Raw genomic sequence first — 16,822 nt, forward strand, 5'->3', positions numbered from 1 at the left:
GTGGCTCAGGGGATAAAGCAATGGCCCTGGATTCAGGAGGACCTGAGTTCAAATCCAGCCTCAGACCCTTAACACTTACAAGCTGTGTGACCCTGGGCAAGTCACTTAACCCCAATTGCCTCCCCCCAAAAAAAAGACAGTATGGTGACTCCCTTGTGCCCCTGTGGGTCATAACATCTCCAGAAAGCATTTAGGCATTTGCCCAATAGATTATGGAATAACATTCTTTTCTCCAGGGAGAAGGTAAGTTTTACCTCTCACCTATCTTCACATGTCTAAAAGTCACAAATCACAAGAAACTTGTTAGGGATACTTTAAGCCCTTTTTTCACCCAGAAAGGACTCCATATTATGGAAATAATAAGAGTTCACTAAATGAATGAACAGATTAAAATGAGAAGACTATAAAAACAAATCACTGAAAACTAGTCACATTTATAAAATATTACATGAATGTTAATAATTCAAATTTACAAATACTAAACAAACTGGATCTGAGCTTACTTTCACATAATATAGAATATTTTTAAGTCAGGTTTGAGATGCACAGGTTAGTTTGCCACTTATTATGTAGTAATAAAATTAATATTCTAGTTTATTGACTTGGGATAAGTATGGAATTGTTCCCCCCAAATTCTGTCAAATTCTCTGCTGACTTCAGATTACCTTTCTTTGGAGGACAAACACCACATATATTAACAAGTGCGATTCTATTAGTGCGGCTTTACACAATTCATGTTGCCTTTCTGGGCTTCTATTTCCTCATGTGTAAGATAAGGGGGTTGGACCACATCAAGGCTTCTTAAACTTTTTCCACTCTCAATCCCCTTTTTTTCTTAGCTTTTGTGTATTAATCAGTAAGACAAAGATTATTTCAGTGTAAAACAAATTATGAAGTAATATCTTTTGCTTTGTGAATTATTATATAGAAAGTGAGCTAATGAGATAGCACATCATTCACAAAGTTATAGTAGTAATAGCATTTTGAAAACAGTAATTAATCAGGAGTAAAGAAACAAGGCCAGCTTCAAAAGTAACGCATTCAATTTGTTGTATAGCGGGGGGGGGGGGGGGAGCAAAATGGTGCAGAGATTCACAGCTATATTGGCAATCCTTTTTTTCTGCTTTGTATGTGGTTTGTATGTGTATGCTCATTTTTGGTGTGTAAGTTCAGAATAAATAAAAAATAGGTTTTAAAAAAAGAATGTAAGTATTTGGAAATGAGTCAGTGACCATCAACTGGGGAATAAGAACAAGTGATAGCATGTAGATGTGCTACAAAAATGATGACAAGAATAGTTTTAGAGAAACCTGGGAAGACTTGTATGAATTGATGCAGAGTAAAGTGAGCAGAATCTGAACAATTTATTAATAACAATACTGTAAAAACAAAAACTTTGAAACATTTAGGAACTTTGATGAAGGAAATGACAAACCACAGTTCCAAAGTACTCATGATGAAGCATGCTGCCTTCTTCCTGATAAGAAGGTAGAGGACTCTGGGCGCAGATTGAGGTATGTTTCAGGATATGGCCAGTGCGAACATTTATATTGCTTGACCATGCATGTTTACAATACGGGTTTTATTTTTCTTTGTTTCACTCAGGAAGCAAGAGGGGAAGGAAGAAGGGGAACAAGACAGATTTTTATTTAAAAAAAAAATTTTTTTTTAAATGCAAAATTCCAAAGCAACTAGTTTCACATGTAACGTCTGCTTTTAGCATAGTGCTTTGCATACAGTATTTAACAATTTTCATTTTTAAAAGTTGCTCAAGGGGCAGCTAGGTGGCACAGTGGATAGAGCACTGGCCCTGGATTCAGGAGGACCTGAGTTCAAATCTGGCCTCAGACACTTGACACTTACTAGCTGTGTGACACTGGGCAAGTCACTTAACCCTCATTGCTCTGCAAAAAGAAAAAAAAAGTTGTTCGGGACAGCTAGGTGGTACAGTGGATAAATCATGGCCCTGGATTCAGGAGGTCCTGAGGTCAAATCCGACCTCAGACACTTGACACTTACTAGCTGTGTGACCCTGAGCAAGTCATTTAACCCTCATTGCCCTGCCCCCCCCAATTTGCTCAAGAAGTGCTTTTTCATTACAGAAATATTCACTATCCCAAAAGAGATTAATGTTATCCTGTGAGTACCCTAGTCCCTAACACATTATACAGAAACCAATAAATCAGAAAAGTCTAGTCTTAAAGTGTTAAAAATATAAATCAAGAACTTTAAAAAATACTTTAAAGAGCAAGTAAAATTTATCAGGGATTTTTAATATTTTATTTAAATGTAGTTGTGGTAAAAGGGGTGAATACAGGCACAACTATCATTACCAAGAATATCAGAAAAATAATTTTTTTCCTCACATAACCCTCACCCCAATTTCTTTTAAAATAATTGATTTGAAACTATAGGACATATTTATGTCTACTTTATGTACAATAAAACCATAATAGTAAACTGTAACCAATTTGAATACTATAGCCACAGGCCTCCAGTTTTAAATGGACACAACAGAACAATGCTGGCAATCTTTTAAGGTGATTAAAAAAGAATTCTACTTATGCTGACAATATTAAATAACATCTTTTGCCAACCACTGGAAGATATATTTCCAAAAGATTTCTCCCCATTGTATAGAGGTTCTGGTGTTTGCCAAAGGGTTTAAAAAAGAGAGAAAGAAATTTCTTAGGCAAAAAGTGATCCATTATCCCATATGGAGAATGTACCACATTCAATTCAGTCTATCATCTCATCTTAACAAAAGGGGGGAAAACCACTTTGAGGCAACTAAAATAGGAAAGACTACAATGGTGTCTTCAACACTGTCAGGAAGATACCAGGCCAACTATAAAAATCCATACCAATTTAAAATTGATTTGATTAATAATACAGTTGACTACAATGGAAAGAAATCAACTGTCAAACATGTCAGCAAAAAAAACAGGAAACCTTTCTTTTCAAATAGGTTAGTTATTTATCTAATACTACTTGAGGTTTTTTTTTAATCCCTACTGCATAATATCCGTTTATTTTCCTGCTTTTTTCTAATCCAAACTGTTTTCTGACTGAATTGTTTTAACAGCTTGTGCAATAACAAGAAAACTAAAAAGAAACCTCTCTTGACCTTTTCTCTAGAACTCTCCACTTATTGATTCTATTGCATTAAATGTTGTCAGATTTGTAGAACTGAAAGGAACAATGTCAGTGGCCTGGGTGGCAGGTCCTGAGAGTAGAGAGCTGTCATTTTAAGTTGTCCATTCCTTTGCCCATGATTAAAAAATGAATATTTCAGATCACTGGGTGACAATCCCATTAGAGTGATAGCCCATGATATCAATTACCACTTCAGTTTCAATTTGGCTGCCTGGCCACAAGGTACCATTTCTCTGCTATACTGGTGATGGGCCAGGTCTGTGAAGCATGACACCCTTAAATTGCTGCCTATTATCCCAGTGTCATTACTGGTAGAGCCTCAGAATTCTTTGAATTACAAGCAGCTGCTGAGGTCAAGCTTTGCAACTGGAGGAATTGGACAAGTTGGCAAATTCTTTATACGAAGCAAAAGTTATTTCTCTGGCATGTAACTTAGGAAATCCAAAGTTTCTATTATCCTATAATATGTTAGTTTTGTGCAGGGATATTACTTTAATAATTTAAGAGGTTTTTATTGAGGTGGCAAAGATGTTAAACATTTACTCTATTTATACATGATTCAAAACTTGACCCCAACAGCTGCCCTACCAATATAACTCATTTGACCCTTTTCCTTGCCAAGATATAGATCCAAATTTAAACAGTTATGAGGCATACCTACACCACTAAACAATTATGAAGCACACAGAGTGTATGATGGCACGTCTCTACTAAATACACAAGGGGGATAATAAATATCCTTGGAACATAATCTTTTGGAGAATGAGTTTCCTGTATAGGTTTACAAATCAATACATTCCAACCTTATAATAAAAACAAGCATACTTGTAGCATATATTAAAGCCTACACATTTCACTGCTTTTGCATTTGCCACAAAGTTTTTATTACGGTATCATTAATTCAAAATAGTCCTTCAATAGATGGAATTTTTCTGAATATTATCATAGAATTTTAGATCTTTTCCATATTCTTAGATTTCTTGGAAGCAAAATGAATGATTTAGAAATCAAGTATACTTCAAGTTATTCAACAGATTATGATTGTCTGGTTTGCCTTTTCATCTTACCTTCAATCCATATTTTGAATCCACAACAGATACAATTCCTACAAAAAAGGGAAAACACACTTGAAATTATTACCTTTAAAAAATGCTAAGTGATGGGGGCAGCTAGGTGGCTCAGTAGATAAAGCACTGGCCCTGGATTCAAGAGGACCTGAGTTCAAATCTGACCTCATACACTTGACACTTACTAGCTGTGTGACCCTGGGCAAGTCACTTAACCCTCATTGCCCCAACAACAACAACAACAACAAAATGCTAAGTGATAATGAAAAAAAAAGCAAAGGAAGGTGGCCTAGCTGTAGCAGATCTAAAATTATATTATAAAGCAGCAATCACCAAAACTATTTGGTACGGGCTAAGAAATATAGTGGTGGATCAATGGAATAGCTTAGGCACACAAAACACAGTAGTCAATGAATATAGCAATCTCCTGTTTGATAAACCCAAAGACTCAAGCCTCCGAAATAAGAACTCACTATTTGAAAAAAACTGCTAGGAAAACCAGAAAACAGTATGACAGAAACTAGACATAGACATCTTACACGGTATACCAAAATAAAGTCAAAATGGGTACATGATCTAGACATAAAGGGTGATACCACAGGCAAATTAGAAAAGGAAGGAATAGTTTACCTATCAGATCTATGGAGAGGGGAAGAATATATGACCAAAGATGAGATAGAGAACATTATGAAAGGTAAAATGAATCATTTTGATTGCATTAAATTAAAAAGGTATTGTACAAACAAAACCAATGCAACCAAGATTAGAAGGGAAGGAAAAAGCTAGGAAACAATTTTTACAGCCAGCGTTTCTGATAAAGGTCTCATTTCTAAAATATATAGAGAACTCAATCAAATTTATAATAATACAAGTTATTCCTCAGAGAAATGGTCAAAGGATATGGACAGGCAGTTTTCAGATGAAGAAATTAAAGCTACCCACAGCCATATGAAAAAATGTTTTCAATCACTACTGATTAGAGAAATGCAAATTAAAACTACTCTCAGGTACCACCTCACACCTATCCAATTGGCTAACATGATAAAAAAGGGAAATGATAAATGTTGGAGAAGATGTGGGAAAATTGGAACACTAATGTATTGTTAGTGGAATTGTGAACTGATCCAACCATTCTAAAGAGCAATTTGGAACTGTGTCCAAAGAGTTATAGGGCTGTGCATATCCTTTGACCCAGCAATGCCACAACAAAGTCTATGTTCCAAAGAGATCATAAAAAAGGGAAAAAGACCCATATGTACAAAAATATTTATAGCTGCTCTTTTTGTGGTGGCAAAGAATTGGAAGTTGAGGGGATGCCCATCAAATGGGGAAGGGCTAAACAAGTTGTGGTATATGAATTTAATGGAATATTATTGTTCTGTAAGAAATGATGAGCACACAGGCAGATTTCTGAAAAACCTAGAAAGATTTACATAAACTGATGCCGAGGCAAATGAGCAGAACCAATAGAACACTGTACACAGTCACAACAATATTGTGTAACGATCAACTGTGATAGACTTAACTCTTCTAAGGAATACAATGATCCAACACAATGCCATCCATCATCACTCTTTTGGTAAGAACTATGGAGTCTGAATGCAGATTGAAGCATACTATTTTCACTTTTGTTGTTGTTGGGGTTTTTGTTTCTTCTTTTTTGTGTTTTTTTTCCCTTTTGTTCTGATTCTGCTCTCACAATATAATTATAATGTATAACCTATATCAGGTTGCTGGCTTTGGGATAGAGGAGGGAAGGGAGAGAGAAAAATTTGGAACCATAATCTTACAAAAATGAATGTTGAAAATGATTTTTACATGTAATTGGGTAAAAATAAAAATACTTTACCATTTTTTCCTCCACAAGACTTGTTTTAAAATAAAGGTTCTGGGGGCAGCTAGATGGCGCAGTGGTTAAAGCACTGGCCCTGTATTCAGGAGTACCTGAGTTCAAAGCCAGCCTCAGAAACTTGACACTTACTAGCTGTGTGACCCTGGGCAAGTCACTTAACCCCCATTGCCCCGCCAAAAAAAAAAAAAAAAAGAATTAAAATAAAGGTTCTTAAAATTTTTATGAGTCGGGGCAGCTAGATGGTTCAGTGGATAGAGCACCGGCCCTGGAGCCAGGAGTGCCTGAGTTCAAATCCGGCCTCAGACACTTAACACTTGCTAGCTGTGTGACCCTGGGCAAGTCACTTAACCCCAATTGCCTCACTAAAAAAAAAAAAAAATTTATGAGTCACAGACAACTTGGGCAGTCTTCTAGTGAAGTCTATGGAGCCCTTCTCAGAGTGTTTGTAAATGCATTAAAAAAAATACATATACTTGTCAAGGAAACCAACTATACTAATATAGAGCTAACAAAAGATTTTCAAAAACAAGTTTACAGACGTAAGTCAAGAAGCTCTAGTTTAACAGAAGAATGAAGAAAAGCAAAAAGGAGCCAAACTACTTAAATTATAGCCAACTCTTAATTTAGCCAGATTAAAGGAGAAAAACGGTATTGTTGACAATCTCCACATTTTTACTGTGGAATGTATAAGACTTTCCTATAGAAGAGCAGCCTTGACTGTGCTTGGTTTAGGTATAGGGCCAGGGACTGGAGGAGTGATTTCTTTGGTGTGGGTAACTGTCCCGGGGAGAACTCTCTGCACAGCTCAGAACTCTCCACAACTCAGAGCTTTAAAGAACTGTCTAGAGCACAAGTGCTCTGTGTGTGCCCAGTGTCCTGGGTGACTGAGACAAGTTGAGTCATAGAAGCCTCAAACCTAGGTCTTACTGACTCTGTGGTTGGTTCTCTAGTGTATACTGGCTTAGGTAAAATCAGCATAAAAAGCCAAGGGAATATTACCAACAATATGCAAGAAAGAAGTGTTTTAAATGATATTACTGAAGAGTGAACAAATGTATACATCAGAAAACATGATCTAATATATTACATGTTCCTGAGCCCAACAAAATTTCCCTCAAAAAAAAAATCACAGGCCTCAGAACTGGAAGGGTCAGTTTACAAGTTATTAATCTAGACCCCTTACTATGCAGATCAGGAAACTGAAGGCCAGGAAGCGAAGCAACTTGAACAATGTCAAACAAACAGAACAGAAGTGAGTTTCGAATAAGCGTCTCCTCTGATTTAAAATTCAATGATCTTTCCATTATGTCACATTATTTTTCTATCAGGAGAAGATAAAAAGCTGCTAAAGAAGATAGTCTCTTCCAAAAAAAATATGCAAAAAACTCCCCAAACATATACAAAGAAATGAAAATTTACCCAAAAGGAGAATGAAAAAACAAAAGGATAGATATAAAAAATTTTGCAAGTATCATAGAAAATCTGAAATAGTCTGAGATGTATAAACAACATTAGATATCCTAAAAGATATTCCGAATGGCTAAGTGACACATTTAAATTACTCAAGTAAAAATAAGTAGTGGCCAAAAAAAAAAATCACAAAGGGAAATTTTCAAAAAGTTTGTGGAAATCGGTGCAGGTAGGTGGCACAGTGGATAAAGCATCAGCCCTGGATTCAGGAGGACCTGAGTTCAAATGTGGATTCAGATACTTGACACTTACTAGCTGTGTGACCCTGGGCATTTAACCCTCACTGCCCTGCCCCCCCCAAAAAAAAATTTTGTGGAAATTAAAAAAAAAAATCACAGGAAGAATTGAAGCTAAAAACAGAAGATATTTAACATTAGGAGAAAATGGAAAATAATTCAGCAAATTTATTTTAATTTCACAAACATTTATTAAGTCCCTATTTACTAGCCACTGTGCTAAGTGCTGGGATAAATACAAAGACAAAAATTAAGTAGTCCATGCCCTCAGGAAGTGTACACATGTAAACAGACATAAAATAATCTAAGAAGGCAGAAAGCAACAATAACTAGAGGGATAAGAAAAGATTTTAGAGAAGAGATAATAGCTAGCAAACTATAATAGCACTTTAAGGTTTGTTAAGCACTTTAAAAATATTTCATTTGGATATCCCTGACTCATGATGCCTCATGAACATCTATTCATAGATACTATTTAAAGGCCACATGACAACCTGGCCTGGGTGATGAGATGTGCTTTCAGTTTCCTTTCTGTCCAATAAAGACACAGAGAGTAAACCTTACAATGATAAAAAAAAAAAAAAAAAAATATTTCATTTGATCCCCACAACAAACCTGTCAGGTAGGCGTTATTAATGTTCCCATTTTACGGATAGAGAAAATGAGGCCAAGATGTGAAATGAATAATTTTGACTACATTAAATTAAAAAGGTTTTATACAAATAAAACCCACGTATCCAAAATTAGAAGGAAAGCAGAAAACTGGGGGGAGGGGGAGGATTATAGACAATTTCTTGGACAAAGGTCTATTTCAACTATATAGAGAATATTGTCAAATTTATAAGAACTGATAAATGGTCAAAGGATACGAAGAGGCAGTTTTTCAATAAAGAAATTAAAGTTTTCTAAATTTAAGTATTAATTCAATCTACTTTGTTAAGTTTATGTTACTGAATAGACAAATACTATAGAGAAAATAGGTAAATAACGTTAACACAATAGAATATCCATTATAAATGATTCATGTTTGATAATGATGTGAATAAAAAAGCAAACAAAAACTGTTACCCCAACTGAATGGCTACATGGTGAAAATGAGATAAACAGCCACATCTATAGTAGAAACAATATATTTTATATAGGCTAGGGTGGTTTCCCTTTAAGGGAACAAGTAAGTAACGATTCCTCAGGACTTGGTTAATCAAGCTGAGACTACAGAGTCAGACTCTGGAGACTTTAGGGAGATTTCACTACCTTATGGGATATGATGACATCTTTTTGACCAAAATAGCATTTTATTTAAATTTAATCAGATACTATGTCCTTTTTAGTCTCTTTTATCAGTGAAGTTATTTTCATTGCATTTTAGGGTCCTTAAGGATCCTGCATTATAATATTGAAGTTGAAATCAATGGACCACCCTGTTGGTACAGGCCAAGTAATGTCTTATTCCATATACTAAAAAAACTGGACCAAGGATCTATACTTTCTTTTAATTATAAAAAAGAAACGGAAGAAAAAGGAATGGCCTTTTTCTCCAGTTGTGGGGAGGAGAGAAATGTTTATCAAATGGAATAAATTATTCAAAATATAACACATAGATTTGAAAAAAATGAAAGAATTGTATAGAATAAAGTGTCTCAAAAAAACAGATTGGGAAAAATTATTTGTAGTAAATATTATCTGATACCAAAAATGTTTAAAAACCTCAAGGTAGGTAGTATGAATTCTTTTAGACAAATTATTATAGAGTATTCTTCTCTGAAGAAAAAGAGTAAAAAAAACTTCCAAGACACTGCATGATAGGAAGAAAAATTGGGCTAAAGGCAAGACAAGAATGATGGATGACAGGTGGAAAGGCAGCACAGGTGGATCCCTGTGGCAAAATGATGGGCAATGGACAAGAGCTGCTCAGAATGAGCTCGCAGAGATGAGATATGGAACATTGGAGGAACTCCACAACTGATATGATCACAAATACATCTGAAAATTTTGGTATAGAAAAAGTGGAAACCGGTAAAATGACATGAATTTGCAAGTTTTATAAAAATAAAAATTGCTAATAAATACAGAAAAAGTTGTTCAGATTCCCTAACTGTTTATCAGACTCTCTAATAATCAGAAAAATAAAAATAAAAATTCTAAGATACTACTCAACATAGCGAATACGTATGTATAAATAGATATACAAATTCAATGTTGATGAGACAATAAGTTTATTAACATTTATTACACTGTTGAAGGGATTGTTAACTTATTGATACAAATGGGGGGGGGGAAATTTGTTACTATACAGTAAATTATAAAACTGATAGAATCCTTTTAATCCCAAGATTTCAGTGCTGGGACTGTAGCCTAAACAAATTAAGAAAGTTAAAAAGAATCTCTCTGTACAAAAGTTTCCTAACTCCCTTATTTTCAATAGCAAATAAAATCCAGATAATGTATCCAATGATCAGGGAAGGGCTTGATGAATGGTGGTATGATCATGTAATGGAATAGTAAGGTGTCATAAAACCTGACAAGTCAACAAGCTTTACTAAGTGCTTACTATGTGCTGGCAACAGTGCAAATGCTGGGAATAACAAGAAAGGCAAAAAACAATTCCTGCTCTCAAGAGAACAAATATGAAATCGATGCAAATGTGATCAGTAGAATAGAAAGAACGACATACATTTATCTTCAACTACATCAAAAATAAAAGCAACAACCTTAAATTAAATGGACACATGTATTTGGAAGAGAGCAAATGTTGTTTGTCCTTGGTTCTGGAAGAGGACCATGACATCAAAGTGATGTCATGACTTGCAGTGAACTGGATTTAAGTGAGGGAGGGCTGTGCAAATCAACCTCACTTTCTCCTCTAAAGTCATCTGGGTCCAGTGGCAAGATATATATCAGGATGACTGGAGTTGGCCCAGGATGTTTAAGGCAATTGAGGTAAAGTGACTTGCCCAGGGTCACACAGCTAGTCTGAGGGAGATTTGAACTCAGGTTCTCTGAACTTCAGGGCTGATGCTCTATCCACTGTGCTACCTACCTGCCCATGAGAACAAATGTATTTTGACAAAGGATTATATGCTATACTTGCTATTTTTCCCTATTTCATGAAAATTTAGAAATAATTAAAATTGGGGAATTTTAGTGGAGATTCAATCTCGCTGGTTCAACTTGATTAATATTTGTTTTAAATATTAAGTCTATAATTACTTTTAAAGTATACCATAAGTTTTTTGAGGGCAGTCACCCTTATTCAATTTTATTATCTCCCTCAGTAACTAGCACTCAGTAAGAACTCAACTAATGCTTGAAATAGAAAAGCAAAAATGTTCTTTAGAAAAAAAAAATACCAAAGGATTGTCATTTTAACAAGATGGCATATTTTGTGTACTTACCATCAAGATAAATGTCACTCCCTAATTCAGCATCAACCCAAAACATGGAAGCAACAGCACCTGTAATGGACACAATATAATAATATTAATGAAAACAATGAAGAATCTTTGCAAACCCTAAGGACACAATTATAATGTAGTTTCCTTCCAAGCTTGCTCAAATGACATGAGGCCTTTCCTGGTCCCTCCAATTGCTAATACCTCCCGTGCCTCACTGTTGAAATCACCTTGGATTTACAACATACTTATATGTATAGATGCTATATTCCTCTACAGCATACAAGCTCCTTGTAAGAATGGACTGTCATTTTCATCTTTGGAAACAAAAAGCCAAGCAGAGTGCCTAGCACAAATAAGTGTGTTTGACAAACCTTTCTTTTTTAAGCTCAGACAATGTTTTTCATTGTCCATCACTGGAAAGGAAAGGAAGACAACGAAAACTCAACTTTGGTTTTCCCATCTCCTTACAAGAACTATGCTGATCAAAGTATTTGGACTACTCTATTTCTACTATTATGACTATATTTCCTTCCCACTCCTTCCTAGCTAAAAAAAAACAACAATATTTCCACACAAAATTGGTCAACATATGTTATTAAGCAAATTCAATAAGAGCTATGTGTATATGAGAAAAGGACAGTATTTTTATTCTCTCTACTACAGAAAGATAAGGGTCTTGTACTTCAAAAACAATGTATTTCACTTTTGAGAAGAGCCCCCGAAAAGCTATCATGATGATCCCTTGGTAGTCTGGGGGGAAAAAAGTCCTCAAATCATCTACCAAAGAAGAAATTTGCTTGCTCTTTTTAAGAAGGAAAAAGAACAAGAAAACAAACAAAAGGATGGACATCTTATAGTTATTTATAATATGCAGTACTGGTATAACATGTGGGTCTAGGGATAATTGCTTATATATTACTGAGTAAGAAATAATAACTTGTTTTGACAGGATTCAATGATTCAATGTGTATCAATGCTACAACAAAAGGAGAGAAAAAACTGACAGCAAGGAAAGTATTTTATTTTTCAAAGCATCACAGCTCCAGTTAGTGACAAGGCTGTCTAAAAGAATGAAGCACTGGGCAGAAAACAATGATAACTGAACTCATTCCAATGTCGAAAGCTGTCCACTTGCACTGACAAGCTGTGGTCCCCCAAGCATCACTCTTGTGTCAACACCGAGATACCTGTCAGCTGTTTACAGTGATTACTCATGCAAGATATAGCAAGGGCTACAAGAGCTAATGGCTTCCTGATATCTATTGATTTTTTCCCAAAAAGCTTAATAGTTTTCCAATTTGTCTGAAATAGGATTTGTGAGTAACAGGGGCTGAATCAATGTCCTTTCTTTTCAAGAAAATTACTTTACCATGACAATTATTTAGCTTTTAACAGGAGAGTGTCAGTTCCCTAAATAGGAAACAATTGAATTGCCAATAAGAATTTTCTTCACTTTCTTGGTCAAAAGTATGTTTTTAATTAACAAGAGGAAAAAATATGTTTACTTTAAGATGGTATTACTCTTAATTTAATTTCCTTCTACCGTAGTTGGTTTTTTTTCTCCATAAAGTAAAAGATATCAAATCACATGTGAATCATGATACACAATTTGTGTTAGGATGAATAAGAAGTCATCAATTGTTCCTCAGGCATAGTTGATTTGACAGTATAGGATAGGGAAATGATTGTTCAACCTGGGAGTCAGCAAGCATAGTCTTGAATCATACTTGCTAGCTGAGTGACCATAGGCAAGTCACTTTAACATGTTTCTGCTTGTTTTCTTAATATAAAATAGAGATCTTCTATTCTATTTTTTACCTCAAATGGGTTTTTTGGGGGGGAAAAAAGATTTAACTAAGCCTCAAGTGGGAGAGGCAGTATAACATAGTGGATACAACAGACTTGGGATTCAGCTAGTTCCGAGTTTGAAGTCTAGCTCAGACACCAGCTGTATATTCCAAGGACGTTTATTGAACATCTTCTGGCTTCACTTCACCTATAAAATGGGGATGATAATGGTAGCATTTACTTCAGAGGATTGTTGTAAGGATGAATGAGATTATGTATTTGAAGGCCTCTCTCTCTGCAAACCTTAACGTGCTCTATGTCAATAACTAGAACTATTATTACATCCCCTTAGGGATGTTTGCCCCAATCACCCATTTGCTGCAGTCTAAAAACTTAAGTGTCATTGTTAGAAGTTTGCATCTAATTCTGACATGCTATCATCAGCACCTTCATCAGGTTGTTTAAAAAGAGTTAGCTTAGAAAAATGAAGCTAGCTGCATTTCCTAGAATGGACAACTGGGCACACAAAGCTTGAGGGTTTACAGAGAGCTCTTTAACATGCACTATATGCTTTGAGCCTCAAACTCCTGTAACACTGTCGGAGTGGGCATCTACTTTAGGTTTGGTTTGAGGTTTTTTTAATAGATGAAGAAACAGTGGCTCAGAAGTCAAGAGACCTGATTAAGGCCCTGTACCTCAGCAGGGCCAAGACAACCATAAAGATTCTACATCTATTTTAAAGCATTTTTGTACTCAGTTCTAAGTCTTCACTGCAGTCTTACTCTGATCCCAGAGTGAAGAGACTCTGGGTCTTCAGTGGGTTCCCAGTAGAACACAGGTCTTGATCGATATCATTAATCTGTGGAGTCCCCCGTGAAGAATCCTGCCAGATTCCCCTAAAGGCCAATCTAGCTAAGCTTGTTGGAGAGGCTGGCCTCAGCAACAAGTGTACTGTTATAAGGTACAGAGAGGTCTCAATAAGGTACAGAGAGGTTTAAATCAGCTTCCAAGGAGGGAGTCTTCATACACAAAAGAATCATAGTTATTTTAAAAATCATTGAAGGAATTTATGAGAAAAGAATGGTATTAAATAATAGCTAGCATTTAATATAGAGCTTTAAGGTTTGCAAAGCGCTTTACAAATATTCCATATTATTCTTACAACAACCCTGAGAGGTAAGTACTATTATTATTCCCATTTTACAAATGAAAATAAGGCAGGCTTAAGTTAAATGACTTGCCCAATGTCACAGAGCTAAGTATGTATCTGAGGCTGGATTTGAACTCAAGTCTTCCTGACTGACTCCAGGCAAACTTTTGAAATCCCTATTTTATATAACCTTTGAGAGAGGAAGAAAGAAAAGCACATAGTGAGGGCTTTATAAATACTAACAATTATTATGGTTATTATTATTATTATCATCCTTAAGATTTTAAAAGTGAATTTATATTACATAAACCATGTTGTCCTTGGCCTTCTTTCTTTTCATCTGACAAGGAGAACAAGTAGTTTTTTAGGGTCTTTTAGGGTCTCTGTCATGGCAATTTATTACTTTTTTTTTTAGTGAGGCAATTGAGGTTAAGTGACTTGCCCAGGGTCACACAGCTAGTAAGTGTTATGTGTCTGAGGCTGGATTTGAACTCAGGTACTCCTGATTCCAGGGCTGGTGCTCTATCCACTGCGCCACCTAGCCACCCCGCACTTTTTAATAATAAGCATTTTTATTTAAAGTCTTGAGTTCCAAATTTCATCCCTCCTTGCCTCCCTTTCCTCCCGCCCTTCCCTGAGGCAGTAAGCAATCAGATATAGGTCATACATATGCAATTATGTAAAAATTGCCATACTGGTCAATTTTTTTTTTTGCAAGCAATGGGGGTTAAGTGACTTGCCCAGGGTCACACAGCTAGTAAGTGTCAAGTGTCCGAGGCCAGATTTGAACTCAGGTACTCCTGAATCCAGGGCTGGTGCTTTAACCACTGCACCATCTAGCTGCCCCTTACTGGTCATTTTGTAAAAGAAAACTTGAATAAAAGAAAAAATTAAAGAAAGTGAAAAATAGCATGCTTCAGTCTGTGTTCAATCAATATTAGTTCTTTCTTTAGAGGTGGATAGTATACTTCATCATTAGTCCTTTCAGATGGTCTTAGATCACTGTTTTGCTGAGAACAGTTAAGTCATTCACAGTTCTTCATCAAACAACATTGCTGTCTCTGTGCGCAACATTCTCTTGGTTCTGCTCAGTTCACTATACATCAGTTCATACAAGTCTTTCCAGGTCTTTCTGAAATCATCCTGCTTGTCATTTCTTACAGCACAATATTCCATCATAATCATATACCACAGCTTGTTTAGCCATTACCCAACTGATGGGCATTCCCTTGATTTCCAATTGTTAGCCACCACAAAAAGAGCTGCTATAAATATTTTTATACAAATAGATCTTTTTCTCTTTTTTGGAATGTCTTTGGAATATAAACCTAGCAATGGTATTGCTAGATCAAAGCGTATGCACAATTCTATAGCCCTTTGGGCACAGTTCCAAATTGCTCTCCAGTATGGCTGGATCTGTTCACAACTCTACCAACAGTGGATTGGTGTCCCAGTTTTCCCATATCCCCTCCAACATCTAATCCTTTCCTTTTTTGTTATATTTGCCACTCTGATAGATGTGAGGCAATATCTCAGAGTTGTTTTAATTCATGGCAATTTATTAACAGTTAAAATTTTGTTTTAATTAGTTATAATCAATCTCAAATCCTTTTCTCCATTAATATCTAACTAACTCATCAAAAACTAACTTGAAGGCTAAATTTTGCTTAGTTTTATTCATTATTGTATCTTTGTGCTCACTTTGATCTTTGAGCCAGGAAGTCAGTAGTCTAACTATACAGAGAGTTGATTTAGAAAATGATTCTGACTTCAGTGACAAGTCACTTCCTGGGATTAAAAGACAATCAAATTAATTTTTTGTAAAGTTACTTGATGCTTGCCATGTCCAATACTTCCCAATATTTTTCTTGAAGGTTTTTATAGACCACTGGCTAAACACTTCTACATAGTTTTCAACACATTGGTCTCTCTCATTCTTGCCTCCAGAACCATATTTTCTGAAGTTCCCCCAATACCCATTTTTGTAAATGAAATCACTGAATAACAAAATACAGGCTGATTTAATTTGGACATGCCAAGTCTTTCTCTACCTCTCCATCTTTTGCAATAGAGGTTAGCCGCAATCATTATCTTGGCAGTCTTTGCAAGTACTTATAAGCATTCTAATATGAGATGAGCAAATATTCCATGAAATATTTCTTGTTCCCTTTGGATGCATAAGAGAACCAATCCCGCTACCCCCATTTATATTTCCAAAGATAACCTGGGAGGCATCCTTACATTTAGTTGAAACTTCCTTTTGTCCTCTAGTTTCACTTATAAGAATATCAAAATTGACAATATTGAAGGAAATGAATTTAATATTAATTCAGGGATCATTTGACAGAAATTTGGAGCACCAACCATATCACTATTGATATAATGCAATGTTTTCAACAATTAGCAAATCAATTACATTTGAGTTCTCTTTCAAACACATCATCTTTTTTCATTAGTGTGGTCCACTAAACAAATGTTCTCCTTGAAAAAAATGGTACTCTATGTTGGCCATTTAAATCAACCCAGAGGCCTATGGGCCTAAGTGGAATTAGGTCAGGTTTAAGAAATAATGGTAGAGGGGGCAGCTAGGTGGCGCAGTGGATAAAGCACCTGCCCTGGATTCAGGTGTACCTGAGTTCAAATCCAGCCTCAGACACTTGACACTTACTAGCTGTGTGACCCTGGGCAAGTCACTTAACCCCCACTGT

The 16,822-nt window shown here is 35.7% G+C and overlaps 1 protein-coding gene across 2 annotated transcripts in view; it reads right to left on the reverse strand.

The window, feature by feature from the left end:
- LOC122737166 (COBW domain-containing protein 1-like) overlaps positions 1 to 16,822 on the reverse strand; it is a 63,940-nt gene that overhangs the window by 36,467 nt on the left and 10,651 nt on the right. For both annotated transcript variants that reach the window (XM_043979633.1, XM_043979634.1), the window contains exons 5-6: positions 11,177 to 11,236; positions 4,224 to 4,261 (exon numbers count right to left, since the gene is read on the reverse strand). In XM_043979633.1, the coding sequence (XP_043835568.1) occupies positions 4,224 to 4,261; positions 11,177 to 11,236 (98 nt within the window). The remainder of the gene's footprint in view (positions 1 to 4,223; positions 4,262 to 11,176; positions 11,237 to 16,822) is intronic.

This window comes from Dromiciops gliroides, chromosome 1 (assembly GCF_019393635.1).
Source record: "Dromiciops gliroides isolate mDroGli1 chromosome 1, mDroGli1.pri, whole genome shotgun sequence".
In the NCBI taxonomy this organism is placed as follows: domain Eukaryota; kingdom Metazoa; phylum Chordata; class Mammalia; order Microbiotheria; family Microbiotheriidae; genus Dromiciops; species Dromiciops gliroides.